At 41.8% G+C, this 23,971-nt stretch overlaps 2 protein-coding genes across 2 annotated transcripts in view; both read left to right on the top strand.

Moving 5' to 3' along the window:
• Window positions 1-498: 498 nt before the first annotated feature.
• Window positions 499-13,150, top strand: lrig2 (leucine-rich repeats and immunoglobulin-like domains 2). The gene is made up of 18 exons (XM_077530967.1): window positions 499-1,481; window positions 2,231-2,305; window positions 2,526-2,660; window positions 2,765-2,908; window positions 3,197-3,340; window positions 3,853-3,996; window positions 4,136-4,279; window positions 6,098-6,178; window positions 6,321-6,392; window positions 6,504-6,572; window positions 6,646-6,809; window positions 6,911-7,222; window positions 7,321-7,602; window positions 8,459-8,899; window positions 8,972-9,124; window positions 9,482-9,622; window positions 9,823-10,068; window positions 11,219-13,150. Exons 1-18 carry the CDS (start codon window positions 1,294-1,296, stop codon window positions 11,374-11,376), a joined length of 3,093 nt encoding a protein of 1,030 aa, XP_077387093.1. The 5' UTR covers window positions 499-1,293; the 3' UTR covers window positions 11,377-13,150.
• A 1,681-nt stretch (window positions 13,151-14,831) lies between these two features.
• magi3b (membrane associated guanylate kinase, WW and PDZ domain containing 3b) overlaps window positions 14,832-23,971 on the top strand; it is a 131,221-nt gene continuing 122,081 nt past the window's right edge. Inside the window, exon 1 of the mRNA XM_077528894.1 lies at window positions 14,832-15,612. Within this exon, the coding sequence (XP_077385020.1) occupies window positions 15,306-15,612 (307 nt within the window). The 5' untranslated portion in view covers window positions 14,832-15,305. The remainder of the gene's footprint in view (window positions 15,613-23,971) is intronic.

Raw genomic sequence — 23,971 nt, 5'->3', positions numbered from 1 at the left:
GCACAGGCAGTCATTCTGTATACCCTCAAGGCACACCCTCACTTTATTTTGTTTTCTTCATTTTTTGAAATACACCATATCAATTCTGCAGGTGCGGTTTTGCATTTGACAGACGTTACATATTGCTAATCTTTATTTTTTTTATTAGGGTCAAATAATCACTTTTCTAAAGAAGTATAATCACATATTGCCAGTAGAGGTGATTCTTTCGACATAGGGTTGGATTTGGTAGCATTTTTCTCCTTACGTGACTACTACTTTTAGTTGCTGTCCCAACACTTACACAGTCTAAGGTGAACAGTCCCCAAAATTGTGGAATGCTGTTGCATTTGATCTATGAGCTACCTCTCTTGTGGACATGAAAAAAAAAAAAAGTTAAACACATTCAAGACTGATTGAGTTGTGTGTTTTTCTTTTATTAAGTATAAATTGGTGTCAATGTCCAGAGCCCGGATAGTAACATGTAACAACAGGGGGGAGGGGGGGTTAAGAGTTTTGCAAGGCAACGCAAAGTTTTTGTTTTATTCCATGTAACCTCCATATGATTCTGTTGTATTTATGTGAAGCTTTGTTAGTCCTCTCCATGAGAAGTGCTATAAAATTAAAATTATCGTACCACTTATAACCTCATGCCATATCAACAATTAGAACTAACAAAATCTTAGTTTTTAATGAATAAAATGTCATTTTCGTCACAATATATTTTTATTTCAAGAAGCTCTAGTTTCCCATATTGTTTTGTTGTGAGAGCCAATCACATTCGCATACCAGCTTGACATACTTACGCCAGGGCCAATAGAATCATCGACATCTTGCCAAAAAGGGGCGGGGCCTAGAATATCCCATGTCATCAACAACGGGGCGCTTTTGTTGCGCTATCAAAGAAACGCAGAGACAATGAAATGACTTCAAATGCTTTTAAACAACCCGGTTGAACATTTTAGGACTTCGAATTCGGTTCACTTTAACCGAACACAAACATGGTGTGAACGCGGCGCTGGAGAAAGTGGTGTATTGGGTCGCCTGTCCAGGTTGGAGCGGAAGGAATTCCAGGCAGGCACGGGGAAGAAGAAGAAAAGGAGGAATCTGCCAAGATGCTGCGCTCAAACTGTGCCTTAACTCCGCTTAGTAGCTCCGTTCGGAGCCGGGATAGTTTCACTATTTCAAATTGTATTTCTGCTTGACCGACATCAAGTTGTGGAAAAATCTCGGCGGCCGAATAGTGAAAGTGTTAACGTCTCAAGCGAGTTAGCCACGTAGCTCCACAGCTACTCCTGCGGGAAGACATTTAAAATGGCGGAAGGTTGGCCTCTTCCCTCGGCCTTCGTCTTCGTGTTTCTCAGTGCGAGTGCCTGGAGCCTCGAGACGTGCCCGGCTCCTTGCTCGTGCTCCACGGGACCGGACGAGGTCCGAGTTTTGGACTGTAACAGGAAACGGCTGTCGACGGCTCTCTTGGAGCTACCGGAGGGGATAAACCAAGTGTAAGTTGTTAGCCAAGTTAGCGTGGATGTGCTGAAGTTGCTTCGGCGATAACATCACAAGTAACACTGACACTTGACCAACGAACACCTCGGCTCTTATTTAACATATTTTTGATATGCAAAGTTGTATGTTTAGTTTGTTTTAAGAAGCTCAAGAACATTGTTGGTATCCGACTTTGTAAAATTATAACGTTGAGGTACAAAAAGCTATGAATGTTTAACACATTTAACAATGTGTTAATTATTGTGGTTAGGTTGTAGTTTGATTATTGAGAGGTGGTGGTTAGTTTTGTTTGATAGGGCATGAATCAAAAGATTGATTGTTATAAGCAATTTAGAGAGATGAGTATGGGTAGATGATAGAAGAGAACGTTTATTGGCAACTTATATGGTAGCATTTTGTGTCTCCCACCCACCACAAAAATCAACTTGTTTAAAATGTTGATATTCAGGTGCGATTTTTGTCGTTCAAAATCCGCAAAAAAAAAAAAAAGTATTAGGCCTAGCAATGTATGGGCAGTGCAACTAAGCCATGTCTGCCATCTAGTGGTGAATGTTGATATTGCAACTTAAACCTATACCATACTTTGGCGCCCCGCTGTTGGCGAACCCTTGAATAGTGATGTTGTAATAAAAAAAAAAAAAAGTGCACCTCTTGTAATTGAGCTTTATAGCTGTATAGTGAGTTTTTTTAAGACTGTGTAGCCTTTTTACATTGTTGAAGTAACGTGTGTTAAAATTAATTTCAGCTCAATGAACCACAATGACCTGACAGCCCTCCCTTTCCTTGGAGAAGCTTCTGCAAACATCACATCACTGTCACTGTAAGTGTTAAATCACCTTATCTGGACAATTTACAGTAAATCTGAATCCTTTTTATATTAATAGAAACTGTAATCCATACTAAATTACTCATATATTAATGCAAAAAGGTACCTATGAACAATTATTTGAGTCATTTGTTCTCCTAATATACTTACATGAATAAATAATAAGTCAATTTTCCATCTTGCCTCAAACATGCGTCTGTCTTGCATGGTGCAGAATACACAACCACATTTCTGAGCTCATGATGCATCAGCTGCTGCCGTACGAGTCCCTGGAGACGCTGGACCTTACTTCCAACTCCCTTTCCCAGCTCCGGGCGGGAACCTTCCCCTCAATGCAGCTAAAATATCTGTAGGTCCCCAAGATTCCGCAGGCTAAAGTTCAACTGGATTTATTGGCTATAAGAGCGGAAGATTTCACAAGTTTTGTTATATTTGTCTTATAATCTTCTACAGGAATTTGAGTAATAACAAGATCAGCGTCCTGGAGCCAGGCTGCTTCGACAACATCTCCAGTTCTTTGCTGGTGTTGAAACTCAACAGGAACAGATTGACTGCGCTGCCATCTAAAGTCTTCAAACTTCCCAGTCTTCAATTTCTGTAAGTATCGCTGGATGTTTAAAAAAAAAAAAAGAAAGAATCTTGACAAAAAAAGACAAACCATGTTTCCTCTTAAAATAGCAGTGGGAGTGACGATATCGATGCACTCTCTTTTTTTTGCATTCAATTCATTTCCACCGTATTGGATGCGGACTCCCAATCATCAGATACCCTCAGAATTAAGTGACTCAAACTTGGGTGCAAAAAACATGATTGCGACATCGCAAAAAATTATGTATGTTTCGACTCTTCAACTGACTGAATTCCTTCTCTCCTGTCACTCGTCAGTGAAATGAAGCGTAACAAGATCAAGATCATCGACAGCCTGACATTCAAAGGGATGGACGCACTGCGGTCACTCAAGTTGCAGCGGAATGGCATCACCAAGCTCATGGACGGGGCCTTTTTTGGACTCATTAGCATGGAAGAATTGTGAGTAGGGATGGCTATATTAAGATTGTTATGATACTACAACGATGCTGCTCATCAAACTTTAGCAGTATGTTTATCTTTACTTTTTGTGCTTTGAAAATCACCAAAACAAATATTTGAATTAACACATTAACTTGTCTTGTAACTGCAACAACATTAACGTGTATTAAATAACGAAAACAACAATTCCCAGAAAAAAGAAATGTCTGGAAAACATCAAGGGACAAGATGGCTCCCCTTTGGTTGTAAAGTGTTCGTTAGATGCGTATATATTAATTTATTGTTAGTTAGAAACAATATCACAGAGATAAATAGTTCAAAATAACGTTCATATTGCCCAAATACATCGAAAATTGATTTAAGAGAATTGTTAAGGGTGGAGTTTAACGTTACTCCGGTCTTAAGAATTCAGTAATTCTCCTGTAAGACAAACTAACATCAACTGTTTCCTTCTCGTGTCTTCACTTCTTTGCCATCATGGATAGTTAATTAAACACCATTTGATGTTTCAGAGAGCTTGAGCACAACAATCTAACGGAGGTGAACAAAGGTTGGCTGTACGGCCTGCGCATGCTGCGTAACCTGCGAGTGAGCCAGAACGCCGTGGGCATCATCCGACCAGACGCCTGGGAGTTTTGCCAAAAGCTGGAGGAGCTGTAAATGTGTTTTCTTTACATCTGGAATAACTACTTTTTTCCCCCTTAATGTTCTCTGGAGCTCATTTAACACTGCTGTGTACAACAGTATTTCCTTGATCTAATCTTGAAATGTGTATTTACTTTTTGTTCTGTACAGGGACCTGTCCTTCAACCATCTGACCAGACTGGAGGAGACTGCTTTTGTGGGATTGGGTCTGCTGGAGAGCCTGAACCTTGGCGAGAACTCCATCAGCCACGTGGGAGAGCGAGTGTTCAGTAGTCTGGCCAATCTGCGCACGCTGTAAGTCTTACCTCATGAAATAAGAATGAGCTGTTTGGGTCTAAAACGTTCCAGAATCATTCACACAAACTTTTCACACTGTCATCCATCACTGATGGAACTTCTGACAACGAATCAAACTCGGTCTTTTTCTTTTGTTTTCATAACAAAAATAATGTGCTTTCCAGAAATAATAATGTGTTATGACTCATTTTTGGTGTCTGTGCATTCCGAAGGAACATGGCAGGTTTGTTTGCTTCACTCTTTAGTTTGTAGCACTTGTAGATTCCTCTTTAGTCAAATGAAGATAACTGAACAAATGTTCACATTTCTAGGTCTGCACGCATAAATTTATTCTGTGTTGCTTTCATTTCCTCATTATCATCTGTTTAGGCTGGAATTACACTGCAAGTGGCCAATTCCGATTTAATGGCGATATCTGACTTTTGTTTTTAACTGTCTTTCCATGTACCCTATTTTTCAGACTATAAATTGCTCCGTGACCAATCGCGACCCACCTGTTTTCTGAGTTTGGTCATGTGACATCTGCAACCTAAGCCTATTGGTCGTTACCTGAGTCCTGAGCAACTATGATGTCATTTGCATTCAACAGCAAGTAGCAAGATGGCTGTCCGCTGAGATGGATAAAAATCAAATGCCGTGTTTAAACTTGTGGGGGCGGACGCATAGAACATATTGTAAAGAACTTTTTTGCCCACATATCCCCACTTTATCATTTTAGAGCAAAAATAAATTAATGGAAATTGTCACTTGAGCCATGCAATGTAAATCCAGCCTTAGTTAAAGAGCACCCAACATGTTATTTTATAGAATTCTCTCCCCTCTTTGTTTCTTGCCATTTGCACTGTCCACCCCAAAAGTCCTCCACCCTGTTGTTCGGAGCAGAGATGCTGCTGTCACGCTGTTATAGCTCCTAGATCATCTTGGGAATGAGTTTTCCCTTTTTCGATCAAGATTGTGATTGACAGCAATATTTTGATCTCTTTTGGGTGTTCCTCCTGGGCTTGCACACCATCCTGTGATGTAATGAAACACTGCTCATCTCTGCCCATGCAGACTATAGTATTTGCTTACTACATCTGCTAAAGTTTGACACAATTTATAAAGCCTGACCCTTGTTTTTGGTTGCTTGCTGTGCTATCGCGAACTAATTACATAAAATGTGGCCTCTTCGTCGTACACCCATCTGCGAGGCAATGAGGGGATGTTGTGAACTCATTATTTGTGGCTCGAGAAGGAGGTCAGCTGCGAAAGCTTGACACACCAGCGTGGGTGCTTTCATGTGAGAGGGAAATCGAGAGAGTGCAGGAGTTCTTTCAGAGGTGGCCAAGCGTGAGGGGGGACGGACAAAAGGAGCCCGGTCCCGCAAGGCATCCGGCATGTCCGTGGGCCTGTGAACTGACTTTTTTTTTTTTTTTTGCCAAATGAGGGGCCAGTTCATTCCCCATTCATTGGAAGAGAGGCCCAATGTGGAAGTGTGGCCTTTGTGATTAGGTTGCAAGAGGAGAAAACAATCTTTCAATTTATAATTTCACTGTTTGGACTTTCTTCATATTTACAGCATTATTGATTAGACGGTAGCTAGAGCAAGTTGGTTATTATTCCAGCTTGTGAGTTGCATTATTTAACACAGCCTGCTTTGTATTAAGCATTCAAACGTTAGTGTACATTCCGTCATAGTACCTTCCTAACATAACAAGGACTGACCACTTAAGGTCTCCTACAAGTTACCTTTTCGAAATGTGCTTCCACTCCCAAGTTCAGTGTGTGCATACACAATGTGTGTCTCAAAACTAATGTGATTCTTTGTTTTGGCAGAGACATTCACAACAATGAAATTTCTTGGGCCATCGAAGACTCCATCTGCGTGTTTGATGGAATGAAAAAGCTGAACACATTGTGAGGACACGGAAAGGCTTGTTTATCTATTTGTGTTGATGTAGATGTCTGCTTCTTGCATCGTGCAGCCTAAACAAAAGCTGTGCGTGACAGAAGTTGTTTGTCGAGCAACTAATTCACCATCAAACATTCTGTTTTGTAGAATATTACAGCAGAACAAGATCAAGTCAATCACCAAGAAAGCCTTTGAGGGTCTGGAGGAGTTGGAGCACCTGTGAGTGTATTATAGGAACACCTGCTTCCTCTATCTCAGACTGCATTGTTGTATTTGACAAAAAAAATATCAGACTTCCTTGTAATCTGCATTTTTGTCTTATTTTGCCAGAGACCTCAGTAGGAATGACATTATGTCAATACATCCTGAGGCATTGCTGCATACAAAGCTGAAAGTCTTGTAAGTAAAAACCAAACCAAGTTTTTCTTGGGTAATGAAGCATTTTTCTCACTATCACGTTTTTGTTCCCTAGCATCCTCAACACAAGCAGCCTTCTGTGCGACTGTCACATGCAGTGGCTCGGACCCTGGCTCACCAACAGCCGCTTTCTTCATTCTGTATCAGCTGTTTGCGCCCACCCGACCAGCCTGCTCGGTCACAGTGTGCTTTCTGTCAGACCCGAAGATTTTGTTTGTGGTCCGTGCTTTTGTGTCGACTTGATTTTGTCATGGAGGTGCATTCACACCAAATAATCCAAATGTAACTCATTAATTGATGTGAATCTTTTAACTCGATAGAGGACTTCCCCAAGCCTCGGATCACCACTCATCCCGAGACGTCGGTGGCGATGCGCGGCAACAACGTGACCCTGAGCTGCGTGGCGTTGAGCAGCAGTGACTCGCCAATGAGCACGGCGTGGCGGAAGGATGGCGAGGTGCTTTACGATGCCGAGGTACAAAACTACGCCCGGTACCAGGAGGGCGAGCTGATCTACACCACCGTGCTGCACCTCCTCAACGTCAACTTCACCGACGAGGGAAGCTACCAGTGCGTGGTGTCCAACCACTTTGGCGCCAACTACTCCAACAGGGCCAAGCTCACGGTTAACGGTGAGCATATTTGTCATGGCCAATCGTTTCATGCCTAGATTTGACAGGAGCAATGCTGTCTCATTTTTGATTCTAATGTGTGTCTCCTCTCTCCACAGAGCTGCCATCCTTTCTCAAGACCCCCATGGATCTGACCATCCGCACTGGGACCATGGCCAGGCTGGAGTGTGCCGCAGAGGGCCACCCTTTGCCACAGATCGCTTGGCAGAAGGACGGCGGGACCGACTTTCCCGCCGCCCGCGAGCGCAGGATGCATGTGATGCCGGACGACGACATCTTCTTTATCGCCAACGTGAAGACAGAGGACATGGGAGTGTACAGCTGCACGGCGCAGAACGCGGCGGGCAGCTTGTCTGCCAATGCCACACTGACCGTCCTAGGTGAGTTGTCGATTACGACTTGAATCGTGCTGCTTGTGTACTTTTACTCATGTGAATGTTTAGACAAATGTTGACATGGTAAAATTAAATTGCAGAGAAGGTCCAGTGAGGCTCTCTGCTTGTACAGTATATTGTCAATAATCTCAACAACAAAGAGCTTAACAAAGATGTTTTCCCTTTTCACACTGCACTCGCTCAAAGTGAAATAGTCACACATCACACAGCCAGCGTGACCATGTTTGGAAGTGCTCACGTAGAATTCTACTAGGAAATAAAAAAGGAGATTTTGCCGCTGGTTAGACAGATTGTCACTGTTAATTATCACTGATAGGGCACAAACACTGCATCCACTTAAAGCAACACTAAGGAACTTTCAGTTTACATTGATTATGGCGGCGCCATATGGGCAAAAGCAGTAATGTTATGCCTGGAGGAAGACCACATTTCCCAGGACAAGCGCATTGCGACATTTTTTTTCCAGCAAGTGAAAACCTGGCCATTGTTGATCCTTGACTGTCCTTTTATCTGTGTAGCTTCCCTTTTTCTTTTTGGCTCTCCTCAGACAAAACTTTTCAGTTGTTTTGCAGCACCTGCCAGGAAAGCAGTAATCAGTAAACAGTAAAAGCAGTAAACAGCTGGCTACACAGCTATACAATATACTAGTACCGGTACCTTTTACCATCCACTGGATCTTGTATCTGTCACGGTAATGTTGCTAGCATAAATGGACGAACCAAGTTGCGTATTTGTAGTAAATACAGTAATAATTTTAAGACTAATTAAGTGACATTGGCCACTCTGTGACATTGTGGTTGAGAGTGACTGCATTAAGCAATGACATCTGTTCCTATTGTAGAAACTCCTTCGTTTATGCGACCCCTGGAGGACCGAACAGTGGCGAGAGGCGAAACCGCCGTGCTCCAGTGCATAGCCGGAGGAAGCCCCGCCCCACGCTTAAACTGGACCAAAGACGACGGTCCCCTGGTGCTCACTGAGCGCCACTTCTTCGCCGCCGCCAACCAACTCCTGATCATAGTGGACGCCGGCCCCAGCGATGCCGGAAAGTACACCTGCATCATGTCCAACACGCTGGGAACCGAGCGCGGCCACATCTACCTGGGCGTCTCGCCATCGCCCAACTGCGACACCGCCGCCGGGTATGACCAGGACGGCTGGACCACCGTGGGCATCGTGGTGATCGTGGTGGTCTGCTGCGTGGTTGGAACCTCACTGGTGTGGGTCATTGTCATCTATCACATGCGCAGGAAGAGTGAAGACTACAGCATCACCAACACAGGTTAGCAAAAAAAATGTTTCTGGACAACTTGTGAATCACTTAACATTAAAATATGATATTTCCCTTCCTCAGATGATATGAATTTACCGGCGGACATCCCCAGCTACCTGTCTTCTCAGGGGACTTTGTCAGAACCTCCGGAAGGCTACAGCAACTCTGAGGCTGGCAGCCACCAGCAGCTCATGCCTCCGTTCTCCAATGGATACGTGCACAAGGGCACAGACAGTAAGCGTCACCTCTTGAACCACACGCACACATCTGTTTCTTATTACTGCGGCAACCTCAAATAGACAAACATAACACATGCATATGTGGTGTTTAATAATTTAAACTACATCTTGGTTTGACAACTGGAATACTTGATGGGATGATGGGTAAAATGCTCTATTCTAAAAAGACTTAAGAGCTGCTGCCCTGGTAGATTCACACAGAACTCAGTGACATGGCGGCTGTGTAGTATTCGGTAGTGAATATAAAGCATCTGTCCACATTGCTTGTAACTAAGAAAAAAGCGGTCGAAGGCTCGATTATGAAATGTTTCCGCTGAAGGTTCGCGACTCACTTGTCTCGTGCGCGTCCCAGGTGTGTGCTACGGAGACGCAGGCAGCGAGGTGGAAACGGACGGTAACGGACGGCTTCACTGCCGGGTGGGCTCTCTGTTCACGGGCCGTAGCAGCTTCCAACCCGGGGAGGCTCGTGACGGACCAGGTGGAGCCCCCTCAGGTCTGCTTGTCATATGGCTCGTCTTATGAGTCATTTGCATTCAGTCTCGAATGTTTTTGGGAATGTTATCAGTCCATAAAATTACAAAGAATGGGGTTAAATCTAATAATGGGATTTCAAGGGTAACCAGAAACCAAATAGAATTTCTCATAGTCTAACAAACTAACGCAAGTAAAACTTTGTGCGTCTCATATCAAAAGGTGGTGCGGGTCCGTTGGTCATCTGCTCCGACTGCTACGACAACGCCAACATCTACTCTCGAACGCGGGACTACTGCCCCTACGCCTACCTGGGCGAAGACGACGCACTGGACAAAGACCTGCCGGTTTTCAAGGAGAGCTTCGCTGAGCGCACTCGGCGAGAGGACGCCGCCCTGGAGCGCCTCCTCGGCAAACACGACTCGGAGAGGCCCGGCAGCCACGCTTCAATGGAAGATTGTGCCAGTGGTAAGAACTGGGGGTCGACACGGCAGGCAATGTAATGCAACTTGGAATGTCCTGTTAAATTACTAATTACAGTAAATGTTTGTATGAAAAATACTTGGAGGCTATAAATTTGAAAATGCAGTGGGAACATACTAGTAAGTACGGCAGTAATGTGCCACATGGTGATGTACTTTTTTTTTTTTTTTTTTTTTTTTGCCACAGTGCAAATGACTTCCTTGCACACCCTTCATAACCTCCAACCGTATTTCATAACGAAATCCCAAAGGTATTTTTAAACAATTCTTTCTTCTTTTTTTTTCCCCCTACAAGCTCTTTAAATAGATTATAAGAATTTGTGTTTTGATTACCACCTTTCCCCAGAGTCCAAACACTCGCTCGATAATCAGACTTTTCTGGCCTATTAGGCAGCAGCAAAAACATCGATATGTAGTGATTAGAACGGGTAATTTTGCTTTGTAGACTTTCTGTCCGATTCATTTAAAGGATATATATTGGGCATTTTACCATGTTTTCATCCAAATACCCCAAGGGTCTTGAAGTACACTTTTCACCCTATACTTTGAAGGAGCAATCCTGTCTCCATACAAATAAGCCACTACTCACCCTGCCCCCCCAATCTAGTTGCTCGAGACTCGTGAATGGGTGAGTGGCTACGAATAACCTGGAGTGTGGGGTGAATAAAAAAGTGAGCCCCTATAAAGACCATAAAAGCATTGTTTTGTTTTATTTTCTCTCGAGGACACATCAACAAACAAAAATACCACACCTCCACTTCAACAATGTTGCTAAGGATTAGACTTTAATGGTTATTAGGTGGTAGTGCTGTTGGCTAATGCTAGTCTGTGCTAAAACTCCAACTCTGCTTAGGGAAAAAAAAAAAAAAGGGGGCAAACTGTGTGGCCGCCAGACTCCCAACTTTCACTTGAAAATGGCTAACCCATCCTAGCTGTCAAGTCACAGCTGAACAAATTTTGTGTGGGGAACAATACTATGTCAATTTGTAAAATTGTCAGATAATTCAAATCAGCTTGCTCACAGACACGTTTTGGGAAATGGACAGATAGCAGAGGCTTTACTGTACTTGGTTGTTAAATGTTCTCTGAACTTGAATGTTGACACATCTTTTGTGTCCTCTCTTGGCCATTTGTAGACTCGATGTGGAGCAACTCGATGTGGAGCGAAAGGCAAAACCCCAAGCCCCAAGGGGGCAGGACACTTCCTCCGTCAGGGGATGCGGCGGCGAGTACGCAGAACCACAGACTACCCCCCAAAAGGACTAACCCTCAGGACCATCCAGCACCCACATAGACCATCCCTCCAAGTCTCCCTCCCCCCGCCTGGCCTCTTCCGACCGACACCCACTACCTCCTTCAACACTCTGCCAAAGATTCTCTCTGGGAGTGTTTATGCATCGCTCTCCTCTGACTGAACGAAAGCGACCTCCACCTCGTCGTGAATGTAAGATTTGAGGGACGTTTTTGTACGCAGCGTGACGGGGTCACCTTCGAGATATAAACAAGCAGCAAGAGGTGGACGACTGAAAACTGCGTAGAGACAGTGACGCCACAACGTGGTGTGTATTAGCATTACATATGAATATAATAACCTCGGCCTTACGCACTCATCCAGCCTGCCTCTTCAAGCAGTTTACCAAGTTGGGAGGACCTTTTTGATTTTATGTGACAATCATGTTTTTCTTTACGTTTTTTTTGTTAGTCTCCTCCATCGAGGTGACACGTGCACTGATCCGTTTTCCCTTCACCGCTCACAGGCACTTAATTTTACAGTGATCGTTTATTATTACTGATGCCACCATCCTCCTGCAGACAAAAGGCACTGTGAAAAAAACAAACAAGTGTAGAATGTATTGTTTTATACATGTTGTATGTACAGGCTAGTAATCAGTTCTATGACATTTTACGCTTTATCTCCATTCTAAAAAAAAAAAGAAAAAGTTTGGTACTGACAATTTCAGTGGAACCCCCTGAAGTTCAAAATCCTTTTGACAGTACAGGAAGTGACATTTCTATCAAGCGTGTAAGTAGAAGATGGCTGCTGTCAGTCCATTTGTTTTCTAGATGCTTGTCCTCCTCATTAGGGTTACAATTGACACGAGCCTATCCCACCTCAACACAGGGGATCTTTTAAGTAACATTTCTAACAGTTGCGCATGTGTAAAGAGAAGATAACTACTAGTAGTGACTTCAGAAAAGTACAACTAGTCACCTGTAATGGGGAGGGAACAAAGGTGTTTACAGACATGTACTGTCACCTAGTACATGTATCAAGTCAGATGACATTTATCAACACACACTTTTCCTCGTTAAAACAAAATCCTTAAATAAGCGAAAGAAAATTCAAAATTTTCAGATTCTGGGTGAAATTTTTGCCGTATGTGTTGACAAATTGTCCAGCATAACTTCGATATACAATGTACAAGTATCATTGATATTTCTCAAGTGGCTTACAAATCACTAGTGTTATGGAAAATTGAAAATTCCACAACACTAGCCTTATAAGCATAGTTGCCGAAGTCCTATTTGATCATTTTCAGATTTTTTTTTTTTGTAAGCGCATTGCTGGTGGTGTTTTTTTTTTTTTATAATCAATATTGTGGCAGCAAGTTAAAGACTGCAGTACAGTACATTGATCATTTTGCTGATTAGACTAAACACATCATTAAAGATAAAATATATTGACATGGTTGCTAATTTTTCAACTACTGAATTAAATTAGGCTAATAACGAAGATACTTGAAACCTATTTTGTCCCTCTTCCAAATATTCTTCAAACTCCCAAGTTGTCCGTTAAGGTCCCTTTGACTTGAGGAGGCTCCACTATACTCTCACTTTTTTTTTTCTGTAATTACATCTAATGCAGCATGCAGAACTGAAACAATGACGTCTTTACGTCGCCTTTTTTTGCACTTGGATTTTGTTCCTCTGCTGCCGACATGGCGCACATTCCTCATTGTCATGCCGTAAAACGGTACTGTCCTTTCAAATGGAGACACTCAAGTCTTGCAGTGGTACGTTGAGGCTATTTCATTGCTTTTTTTTTTTTTTTTTTTTTTTTTTTTTTTTTTTTTTTAAATGTAAGCAGTCAAACTTCCGAAGCCTTATGTGCATTTACATTTTTTTATGTTTACTTTAGTAATTATTATGTTTACTTTAGTAATTATTACTTCAGAATTTACACATTCCAGATGTACGTATGTTGTTTTTCTTGTTCTACATTTGACCCATCTCTGTGTTCCCTTTTGGATGCTTTCACAAGTTTACCTAAAGGAGCTACATGACATTGTTAATAATCATCACCGTGTGACATACATTACATTATTGTTGTCATCTCAATGTCACTGTGTTTCCCTCGATACCAAAGTTTGCCAGTAGGGTGAAAACAAAAAAAATGCTCTGGCGTTATTCTTTTATTATTATTATTATTATTGAAGTTTGTTTCCAATTTTATTTTTGGACCATGTACATTGTGTAAAGCATGTGTTATTAAAATTGAAAATAATTTTTGTTACATAGCTATTATAGACAATAAACATGAATAGTGTTCTACAAGATACACTGTTTTTTTTTAATTTATTTTATTTTATGTCACAATTATGTCCAAGAACCCCTGTTGAAAAGGATGAGTGTGACACGCAATGGGCCAAATTATATATATATATATATATATATATATATATATATATTAATCCGATTAATTGATGAATCAACAAAAATAATTGACAGATTAATAGACTCTGAAAATAATTTTTAGTTGTAGTTGCACCCCTATTATAAATTTTACCCGCAACATAATACGAGTGCTTCCAGGACCCCCGGGTTACATCTTCACCTTTAATGAACTTGGCATGACATCACTGACCTATGACTGTGCTCTGAGTCAGAGTGCTGACACCAAGCTTCTCCATTCAAGCGCATACATCACCATTTATCATACAACCATAAAAATGAATGACATTTACTGTCTTCTTCTACCTCTCACTTAATAAAATGTACATTCCGACAAAATTTGACGAACACCTTCACACAAACCTCCTCAGTGTTTACATTACAGCACAGGATCTCATTAAACATCAATTATACATGAGCAAGGCTGCAGATGAGGAAAGAAGTGATAATTCATGGTTGATTTTGTCGCGCACTTGAATGCCGTTAAATACAGACAACCAAAAATACGCGTAATGTGGCGTGATGCCTACATAAATAAATCTGGTGGGAACTGGAGCAGCAAATTGCACCGTGGCTTCATCATTAGTTGGCGCTGCAGAAGCAATGAAAGTCAACAGAATGCCACTCGCATCTCAAATCATCTTTCCATTGAGATGAATTGAAATGCCAATACTCCATTCAGTTTTGTGTTGGCATTAGCATTTTAAGCTAATGGTAAAGTCAGCTTGTCATGAAAAACGTGAATGTTTTTGTATGTTGTTGTTTTTTTTAGGAGAGGGTGAAATTGTGGCATACAATATGTTTGTTTCCTTAATTTTTTTTTTCATTTTATTATTATTCATATTTGCTTATAATTCAATATGCGAAAGAAAATCTACCCCGGTGTGTGTGCCATTCAAGCTAAAACCGCCACTCTATCTTCAAAGTGAGTTGTAAGCTTCAATTTTCAGGGTGAGTTTGAGGACACTTGAATCCACGCACCGTTCCGCCGCAAGATGGCGCCAGCGGCAGCAGGCCACGCAAGCGCAAAAGGCGTCAGTGCGCACGGCAACGAAAAGGGGGCGTAGCGTTCCGGACGGAGCTGCAACGAGTCTCGGCGGTGCCAGGTGTGTTCAAACCTGCTACGGAATCAGATGCCTCCGCTACCGCCGTGGGTTGGACTTCCACGGCGCGCGCGCACACAGTGGAGCCGCCTGCTCGTCTGTCTGCGTGCGTCCACGCGTCCTCGCTCGTTCTCGTTGCCGCGTGCTGTGATCCGAACACGCCGCGTTGACGTCCTATTTTTTTGGGTCTCTTTTTAAAAATTATTACGCGGAGGAGAGCGACGCCGTGATTGCTGCGTTTTACGCACAGGGAGCACTCGTTGGAATTACCGCGCGGATGACACTCCAGCACACCTTCCATGGGTGGGAATCACTCAGGGAGATGAACCGAGCTGCAGATTCACTCGCTCGGATTGATTAGGCCGCGACGTTACCAAAAAAAAAAGCAAAAAAAAAAAAGCCAGCCTTCTATCGACTTGTCAAGTCAAAGCAACCAGGTGAAGCCGACATGTCCAGAACGCTGAAGAAGAAGAAACACTGGTCCGGTAAGGTGGTGGAGTGTGCGGTGTCGTGGGGCAACCTGGGCGACTTCGGCTCCGTGGTGGAGGTGCTGGGGGGAGCCGAGGTGGGCCAGTTCCCGCACCTGGGTCAAATGAAGCTGGACGTGCTGGTGTGCCACGTCGGGAAGCTGCCCTACTACGGCGACGTGCTGCTGGAGGTGAACGGGACGCCCGTCAGTGGACTTACCAACCGGGACACGCTGGCTGTCATACGACACTTTCGGGAGCCGGTTCGCCTCAAGACGGTCAAACCCGGTGAGTGCTCATAACTTCCTTCCATACATAGCCTACACTTTTTTTTTTTTTTTTTAATTTATGTATTTTTTTTAATTTGTTATTTTTTAATTTTTTTAATAACCATTTCACTCAAGACAGCAATACAGTGGTGCCTTGATCACCACAAATCGTCTTTCCCCAGCTAAATAAATGGAAATGCCATTAATGCGTTCTGCCCCTGAAAAAACAAACAAACAAAAAAACAAAACAAAACAAGAAAACACATTGTCGCGTGTTTTAGTAGTATTAAAAAATATATACACTAATAATTATCATAATAATTAAATTGAATGTTAATCATTTCATCGTACATTCATTGTGTGGCTCCTTCTGAAGTGCATACATTGGCCACTAGGGGCAGTGCACATACCGTGAATTTGCTAAAACATAGAAGATAGTCTAATTATATTTGGTATTAGCAGCTGTGCTGATTATCGGTGCAGATATTCACAATAAAAAAAAAAAAAAAAAAAATGTAATGGCTAATAAGAGATGAGTTTAAAAGAGGGTAAATATAAAAAAAAAACTATTTTGTATCTCTCTCTCTCTCTCTCTCTCTCTCTCTCTCTATACACACACACACACACACACATATATATATATATATATATATATGTGTATGTATATATATATATATATATATATATATATGTGTATGTATATATATATGTGTATGTATATATATATGTGTATGTATATATATATATGTATGTATATATATATGTGTATGTATATATATATATGTATGTATATATATATATGTATGTGTGTATATATATGTATGTATATATATATATATGTGTGTATATATATGTATATATATATATATATATGTGTATGTATATATATATATATATATATATATATATATATATATATATATATATATATATATATTTTAATTGAATTTAATTTTAATTTTAATTTTAATTTAATATCATATAAGATTGCTTCATGCATTCAATTCAGCACAGGTTTTGTAGTTCAGCAGACGCCATTTCTTGCTGCCCTTAGTCTCCTCATGAGTAAAATGCAGTCTTATTGTGGGCGACTTATTGTGATGTATCCAATGCAATGTGTTACTTACTTATTTATTTATTTATTTACTTTTAATTTCAGTTTCCCTATCCTGTTGTGTTTCACACTTGCAATCTTAAACTCCACAGTCTCCACTGGGATGCATTTGTCCATTTTCTTGCCACCCTCACTCTCCTCTTGAGTAGCTTAATCTTTTCTTGAACCAGAGAAATGACCGAAAATGCTCCCTCAGTTTCCTTAACGCCCTCGTTCTCTTATATTGTTGTTGTTGTTATTTCAAGTGGACCTAAAATCTATTTTTGTAATCTTTGGAAACAATCGAATTGTGTCTTTTTGTGGAATGAATGGGGAAGTACTCGGTGATGGAATCTCTAATTGACAAAAGCTAGCTTAAACATTTTTAAGAGTTTGATTTTTTTATTTTTTTTTATTTTTTTGTGATATAAGCAAAAGTTGTTGCCCAGAATAACATCCCTTTTCTGCCCTCCGAGCCGCGTTGCCCCGTACAAGCTCTAATTGGCTCCCATCACTTTCTCAGGGAGATCGAACTCCGATAATGGCAATAATGGCGTGCGTGGCAGCCTGGTTGGAGACATCAAGTCTAAGTGCACTCCCATGCATAGAAACAAGGCCTAATTACATCCTCCATTATTCAGCCCGTGCACATGGATGCAGCCGAGTGGCAGGGCTGCCTCGGCTTGCATCCTGTTGTCTCATCACGGCACATCCGGCCCAACGCATGATGCTGCCTGCCTCCGACATCCCATAATAAGGTGGGATGCCGCTCTGGCCGGCTAGCACCCTAATGGAGTCGGGCGACGGGGTCAGGGGGGGGCTTTCGTCGGGATAGTAAAGAGAGAGACGGTCGCCTTGCTGCTTACAAGCGGGAATCCGTATCTGAAAACGGCAAATTATACCATCGTGAATGCTCCGGAAAGCAGCGAGCAGCTGAGTCCCGCAAGAACCTGAGCCGGGTCGGGCTCCCTGGAGATCAGCTGCACATCCATGCTGCACACTTATACTCTAAATATGAGTGTGTGAGTGTGTTGTTTGGGAGGAAGAGGCACGCACGTGATGTGATGCTGTGTGTATTTTGTGTTTCGTGCGCTCCCCAGAGCTGTGAGCAGCCATATTTACTGGCCCACTAAAGCAAGGATGATTAATAAAGTGCATGGAGGGAGAATCTTTAATGAGGCTCACATGAGGCATTTTTATTCTTTCTGGGGTGACAACACACACTATGAGCACAATTGTAGGTACCCAATGGCATCCAATACAAGAGCTGTATCCAAAATTCTGATAAAGTTGATTAAAAGCAACAAATCTGTGTAGAAGCACAGATTGATGTGCTAATTTTGCTAGCGCAGGGAATCTCATTACAATGACTATTCACCTGCGAAGTATAATGGCAGAATGCTTTGCTTATTTACGGATACTTTACTTATTTAGACATTTTTGGAAGTCAAACATGAATATTTTACCTATAATAACGTTCATATTTTCATTATTTTTCATGTACAATTAATACCTTTAAAAACACAATTTGCAACTTGCTGTCGACTGAAAATGACATCACAAGGGCTCAGGCAACCAATCACAGCTCAGCTTGTGAATGTCACATGACCAAACCTAGAAAACAGGTAACTTTTCCATAATGTGTTCTGTGCAAGAAAATGAGCATACGTATGCATGTTGTCCTTTCACATCCGATGGACGGCGTCAGGCAGATGGCGGCGGCGGCGGCGGCCCGGCCTCGGCCCGTGTATACATTCCGTCGTGCCGGCCTCATGTTTTATTCACACCTCCTGCATAATTGAGTCGGCGAGTGAATTTTCTCCACTCTGATGGAGTCGCCGGATCAGCTGTTGTGATGACTCGGCGGCGACAAGCGACGGCAGACGGGCTCTCTGGACGCGCCAGATGTTCCTCGATGTTCTTCGCTAAGTTCCTCTGCGCTCCGAGTGTGGAAGTAGAGAGGAAGCTGCTCGGAACGCAAGCGGCATACGGCACTTCACGTCGCCGCGTGTTCAATTCTCCAGGGGCCGTGTTTGCGCTAGGAGATGAAGAGACTCGACGCGGTGGCTGGGCCCCGTCTCTCTCTGCTACCTTTTGATTGAGTCGGAAGTGACGCCTCTATTTAAAGATCTACGCTGCTGGAGTCTATTTCGGCTGTTGCATCCAGCTGAGGCTCGCGCGACATTCATGATGTGAAAAACAAGGCGGCTCAGTGTTAGTTACTCAGCGCAGCTTTTTTTTTTTTTTTTGCTATACACGGGCTGCATTCGTATGAGAATTTTCAAAGTTGGAAACTTTCCATGGCAGTTCATGGAGATTCTTGGCACTAAACCAGGAATTTACAAAACGGATGGTTGGCTCAGAAGAGGGAACTTTCAAGAAAATATGTTTTAGCATAACCATTTTAGCATATCCTTAGATAAACAGACTTGAAGTGAACGAGAACAAGTGTTGATGTGGCGGCCATGTTGGCAATGGCGACTGTCCCACCCAAAGTAATGGAAAACAGGGATATTAGCATTAGCATTAGCTTAGCATTCGCCGTTGGCACATAGTTTAGGGAGCATGTCGTAACTATGGCTGTTTTTTACTCAGGCGCTAGTTATGAATGTGTGTCTCGAATGTACAATTTTGGTACAGTACACTTTTTTTTTTTTTTTTTTTGTTAAGCTATTTTCTAAGGCATCTAATCATAAAAGAAAGGAAGTGCTTAACATCGGAGCTCATGAACGCAACCAGTTGCAATCCGGAGCACCAACAAGGTAAGTTTGTATAAACTTTTCGTTCAATCACTTTCAACTTTATTTATTTATTTTTTTTGAGTAATTTCACAGAGTGAGATAAAAGAATTTTCACGAGGAAGCACTGACAAATTTTGTTTTAAAACGAATATAGAGAATAATTTGGTCTTCTCCTTAGTTTAGCCACACAGTGTGCATTACTGCCACCTACAGGATGGGAGGGAGAACCCCCTGCCCAATCAATCAATCAATCAATCTTTATGATAATTAGCGTCATTACTTCGCAACCTCAAACCATCAGGTGCAAATGTTCCCTTCACAGTGAATAACAACAGAGCAGATGGTCCATTTTTTTTTTCTCTGTGAGTTTTAATCATCTCACATCACAGCATTTTTATGTTTATTGAACTAAAGCATTGATAGCTGCCGCAGCGATGATGATGGGAGCCGTTCATTTGAAGGATGGCGCCTGGGAAAAGAATAGGCACGGTTGTTAATTCGGAGGCTAAATCGCACAATTGTTGCAATGTTTTAATGCAGCCGCACTTTGTTGAGCTATCGATTCGCAGTTTGTCACCCAGTCCGCATTGCATGCCGACTTCCCCCGCCGGAATATTTTCCAGACCGCTGCGAAAGCCTCCGTTATCAAATGGCAACATTAGCGAGTCTGAGATCATCTCGTGAATGCACCTTTCGTTATCAGGAAGTGTCTGTTGATGGAAATCAGATGCAAAAATGGAAACGAAAATATAGCTTGGATTGCGTGTATACACACACAGCTTAGCCTTTATTCCGCTAGCTTTATGCTAATGCTAACAGATAATGAGAAACACCATACCTATTAATCATTTATTTTTTTCTTAGATTTTTATACTGCTTATATATACTTATTGAATAACACAAGGCTCCAAATGTAGTTAAACGTGGCTCTGGCTGTTCATTATTATGTAAATTAATGGATATGTGTGTACCTCGCTTTTACGAACTCCCTTGCTGACATGACATGAATCTAACCCGTCTGATGTTTATTTATTCTGTTCCATCATTTGAAAGCTATCATAACAAACTAGCATCTTTAATGTCGCCGTTATCACCACGAGACAAATGATTCTTAATGTTTGTTGTCTTATTTCCCTGCAAAGCGCTCTGTGTCCGCCTGACCTTTCTTTGCCGCCACCGCCGTTGCTTTCAAGGCGCGTTGTTGATAAGCAGCCTGCTTGTCCTCCGTGGCTCTGCTCATCAAGCTCCCCCCCCCCCCCCCCCCCCCCCCCCCCCCACAATGTGCCTGCAGGCAGCTGTCAGGCTTTTAGTCGAGCGCTACACATACACACACGGACGTGCACACAACACGCGCTGTGTCCAGACTGTCCACAGGTCAAACATAATTGTGTCCTTAAGTCATGTCTGACTACATTAGTCACATAAATGGAAGATGTTTACATTGTCGTGTGTTTGGCAGTCACATCACACATTGCAATGCTCAACAGTATTTTGTTAGCATTAATTGGAGGTTTCTGAGTCTATTAGCATTTTACGTGTCTATTAGCATGCGGGCCGAGTGGTTAGCACCTTTTTGTGTCACAGTTCTGAGGTTTTGGTTACACACCGTAGTTTTGGCCTTCTTGTGTTGACATGGCATGTTCCTTCATTTTTAGCTGGGTCGTAGCTGGGATGCTAATGCTAGCACAACATAAAAGGTGTCCACTTTGGTCTACTAATATGTGGAAATAGTCGCTAAAGTAATGCTCCGGAACTATTGTCAGTAATTAACACCGTCTAGCAAAGCACTCATTTTATCAAAATGAAGCTCCTCAATTGACCTCAACACAGTGCCTGAGCCCCAAAACAGCAAACTACAGAGAATAGCTGACAATTATAAGAAATGTGTCCAAGTAGTCCATTTTGTATAACGATGCTGAGAAATCCAAGGTCGCCATGACAACAGGAGGGAAACATACATTCTCTTTATTACTGAGCAGTGTACTGTCAAAAGTGGCTTTTAAGGTAACTAAGGACTTAATGTTGCTTTAATAGTTGTGCAGTTTGTGGAGTGACTCAGAGAATTGATGTGAAATAGAGTTTTCTTTTATATACAGTACTGAAAAAGAGTAATCCAGATTGTGTACGTTTATTGGAAAAATAAGTCAAATTTATGCGAAGAGCCACTACTGTACAAGCAATGCACACAAGTCTGGACTTGGTAATGCTAGTGAAACACAAATGATGTCCAGGCTGGTCTGGCAATATGTGTGAATTGTTGCCGTGAAAACAGAAGGGACGCGCAACATTTTCTATATTAACAGCCAATGCGCTTCCAAAGAAGTCATTTCTTAATAACACACATTTTGTCTTTAACTTACTGTTGAAAAAATGAATTCATGTTAAATCTTTTTAGGATATAAAAACACAATATTCCATAGATTTTAATCACTTTTATTGGAAATTTAACAATGAACTAAAAGTAAGTCTGTATGCTAGCATGGAGGCTAATGTTAGCACAACAAAAGTATGTAGCATTTAGTTTCGGCAGTGGCTCAAATTTGATATTTTCTTTTCTTTTTTTTCTTATTTTTAAGAATATACAATCTAGTTTTTAATACATTGTATTGGGAGAACACTATACATTGTCTTAAGTTTTCAAGACTTTTGCTTGAAAATGTGTAAAAACGAAAATGAACATAGACATTGAGACGTCATCTTTGATGTTGGCATCAACCATGAAATGATTGATGGCACTGCGTCTGCAATGTGTACGTTTGCGCGGTCAGAGGTTCAGAGCCTCCGCAGAGCAATTAGCGCAATAAAGCTCAAGATGGCTACTTGTTCTTAAACAAGTCCTTCCAGCCAATTAAAGCATCAGGACTCAACGCTGGGGTTAATGAGCCGCTCCCTGCAGGTGCTCCCCTCCAATGCACTTTGCAGCACTGCTGGCAGTACACAGAAATTCCCCCCCCGCCATCACCCAGCCTGTTCCTCTGTGTGCTTGCAGGGGGTCTGCTGGCTGGTCGCTGTTATGCGGCTACAAAACAAACATTTGCTTGTCCGCAACCTTGCTTTCTAATTCTGTCTAAACGGATGCTGCAATGGATGTTATTCAAAGTCAGTTGGGTTCTGAACAGAGCAGTTAACGCTTCAAAGTTAGGTGAGCCGTTTGAATGTACAGTATTGTTATTTGACTTGGTGTGCCGTATACAGTTAAAAAAATAAAAAAATAAAAAATAAAAAAATACCCAAATGGTCATTGGATACAATTCAAAGTTGACAGCTTCAAGATTGATTCAAATCAAGTGGAAACAGATTTTGCAGACACATTTAAACTTATGCTAAGTTGAACGCACAGCTCACAGCCATCTTGTGCCGGATACAATTAAATTCAGCAGGCTTCTCACTCAGACAAAAACAGCTTCACACTGGATTTAAATATATTGGAGTTTTATACATTTAAGCTTACAGTACTATATTAGCCTTAAAACTCAGCGATCACAGTCAGCTTGTGCTGGATACAAGTAGAATACAATTTTGACGGCTTGCATTTCTTTTTTAAAGCTGATCTTGAAGGGGCGTTTATTGTATACAAATGAATACATAGTACTAATTCAATCTTAAGCTGATACAATTACATTTCAAAAGGCTTCTTATTCCAACAACGGTCAATGAAAAATATATTGAAAGCTGATTTTGTGGAGCCAACATCATAGGCAGCTTGTACCGGATCCAATTAAACATCAGTCGGGTTTCAAGGAAACCCGTTGAAAATGGATGCATTGCAGCATCGTGTACTGATTTAACCTCAACTCTCACATGATCACAGGCAGCTTGTGGCGGATACAATTACATTTGAAAAGGCTTCTTGTTCCAACAACAATCGATGGCGTCAAGTTGTTGAAAGGTTGTTGAAAACGAGCCGTTTATTCGCATACTAATTTGACCTCAGAGCTCAGCCGGCTTGTGCCAGAAATCGTTAAGAATCAAAATGCTTCTTGTTTCGACAAAAACAGCTGAGAGCTTCTCATCAACAAGTAGCATTTGGGCACCTACTAATAAAATCGTAGACTTCAGAGATCGTGCTCGTGCTGGATAGAGTTAATTGTCATGTGCTGAGAGGGTTGGATCCCAAAGCGCAGACACAAATAAGGTTTTAACTATTTATTCACATAACTTGACTAAACAAAAAACAACGAGAATGCATCGAGAATCACGAGACGCCAAGCCCCCTTGGGCTGCGGAGAAGCACAGAGGAACAGAGTAATAATCCGGCAACCGCACACATTTCAGACAGCTTATATAGACAGTAAATCGATCCCATTGGTTGTGGCTAGACATGCGGGAACCAGTACTGACATGGAATTATCTGATTGGCTGTTGACCCAGTAACTCGATTAAAGATTCTTGACATCACAAAACATCATATAGCATGAAATATCCTTGTCACCTCATATCATCACATAGCCTAAAACTAGTTGAAACTAAACGATAGTTACATCAGTACAAAACAGACACTTGACCTCAACTTAACAGGTCATGAACTCAAACTTGACCCAGGC

Source organism: Festucalex cinctus, chromosome 8 (assembly GCF_051991245.1).
Source record: "Festucalex cinctus isolate MCC-2025b chromosome 8, RoL_Fcin_1.0, whole genome shotgun sequence".
Classification (NCBI taxonomy): domain Eukaryota; kingdom Metazoa; phylum Chordata; class Actinopteri; order Syngnathiformes; family Syngnathidae; genus Festucalex; species Festucalex cinctus.
The sequence above is the reverse complement of the archived record's forward strand: the minus strand, read 5'-3'. Positions and strand labels throughout refer to the sequence as shown.

What these genes read in the sequence shown, in the direction of transcription:
- lrig2 (XM_077530967.1), top strand. Translation starts at nt 1,294, where the DNA reads ATGGCGGAAGGTTGGCCTCTTCCCTCGGCCTTCGTCTTCGTGTTTCTC. An exon ending in CTGGCCAATCTGCGCACGCT is followed by an intron (nt 4,280 to 6,097) that starts GTAAGTCTTACC and finishes TTGTTTTGGCAG; the next exon opens with AGACATTCACAACAATGAAA. An exon ending in CTACAGCATCACCAACACAG is followed by an intron (nt 8,900 to 8,971) that starts GTTAGCAAAAAA and finishes TCCCTTCCTCAG; the next exon opens with ATGATATGAATTTACCGGCG.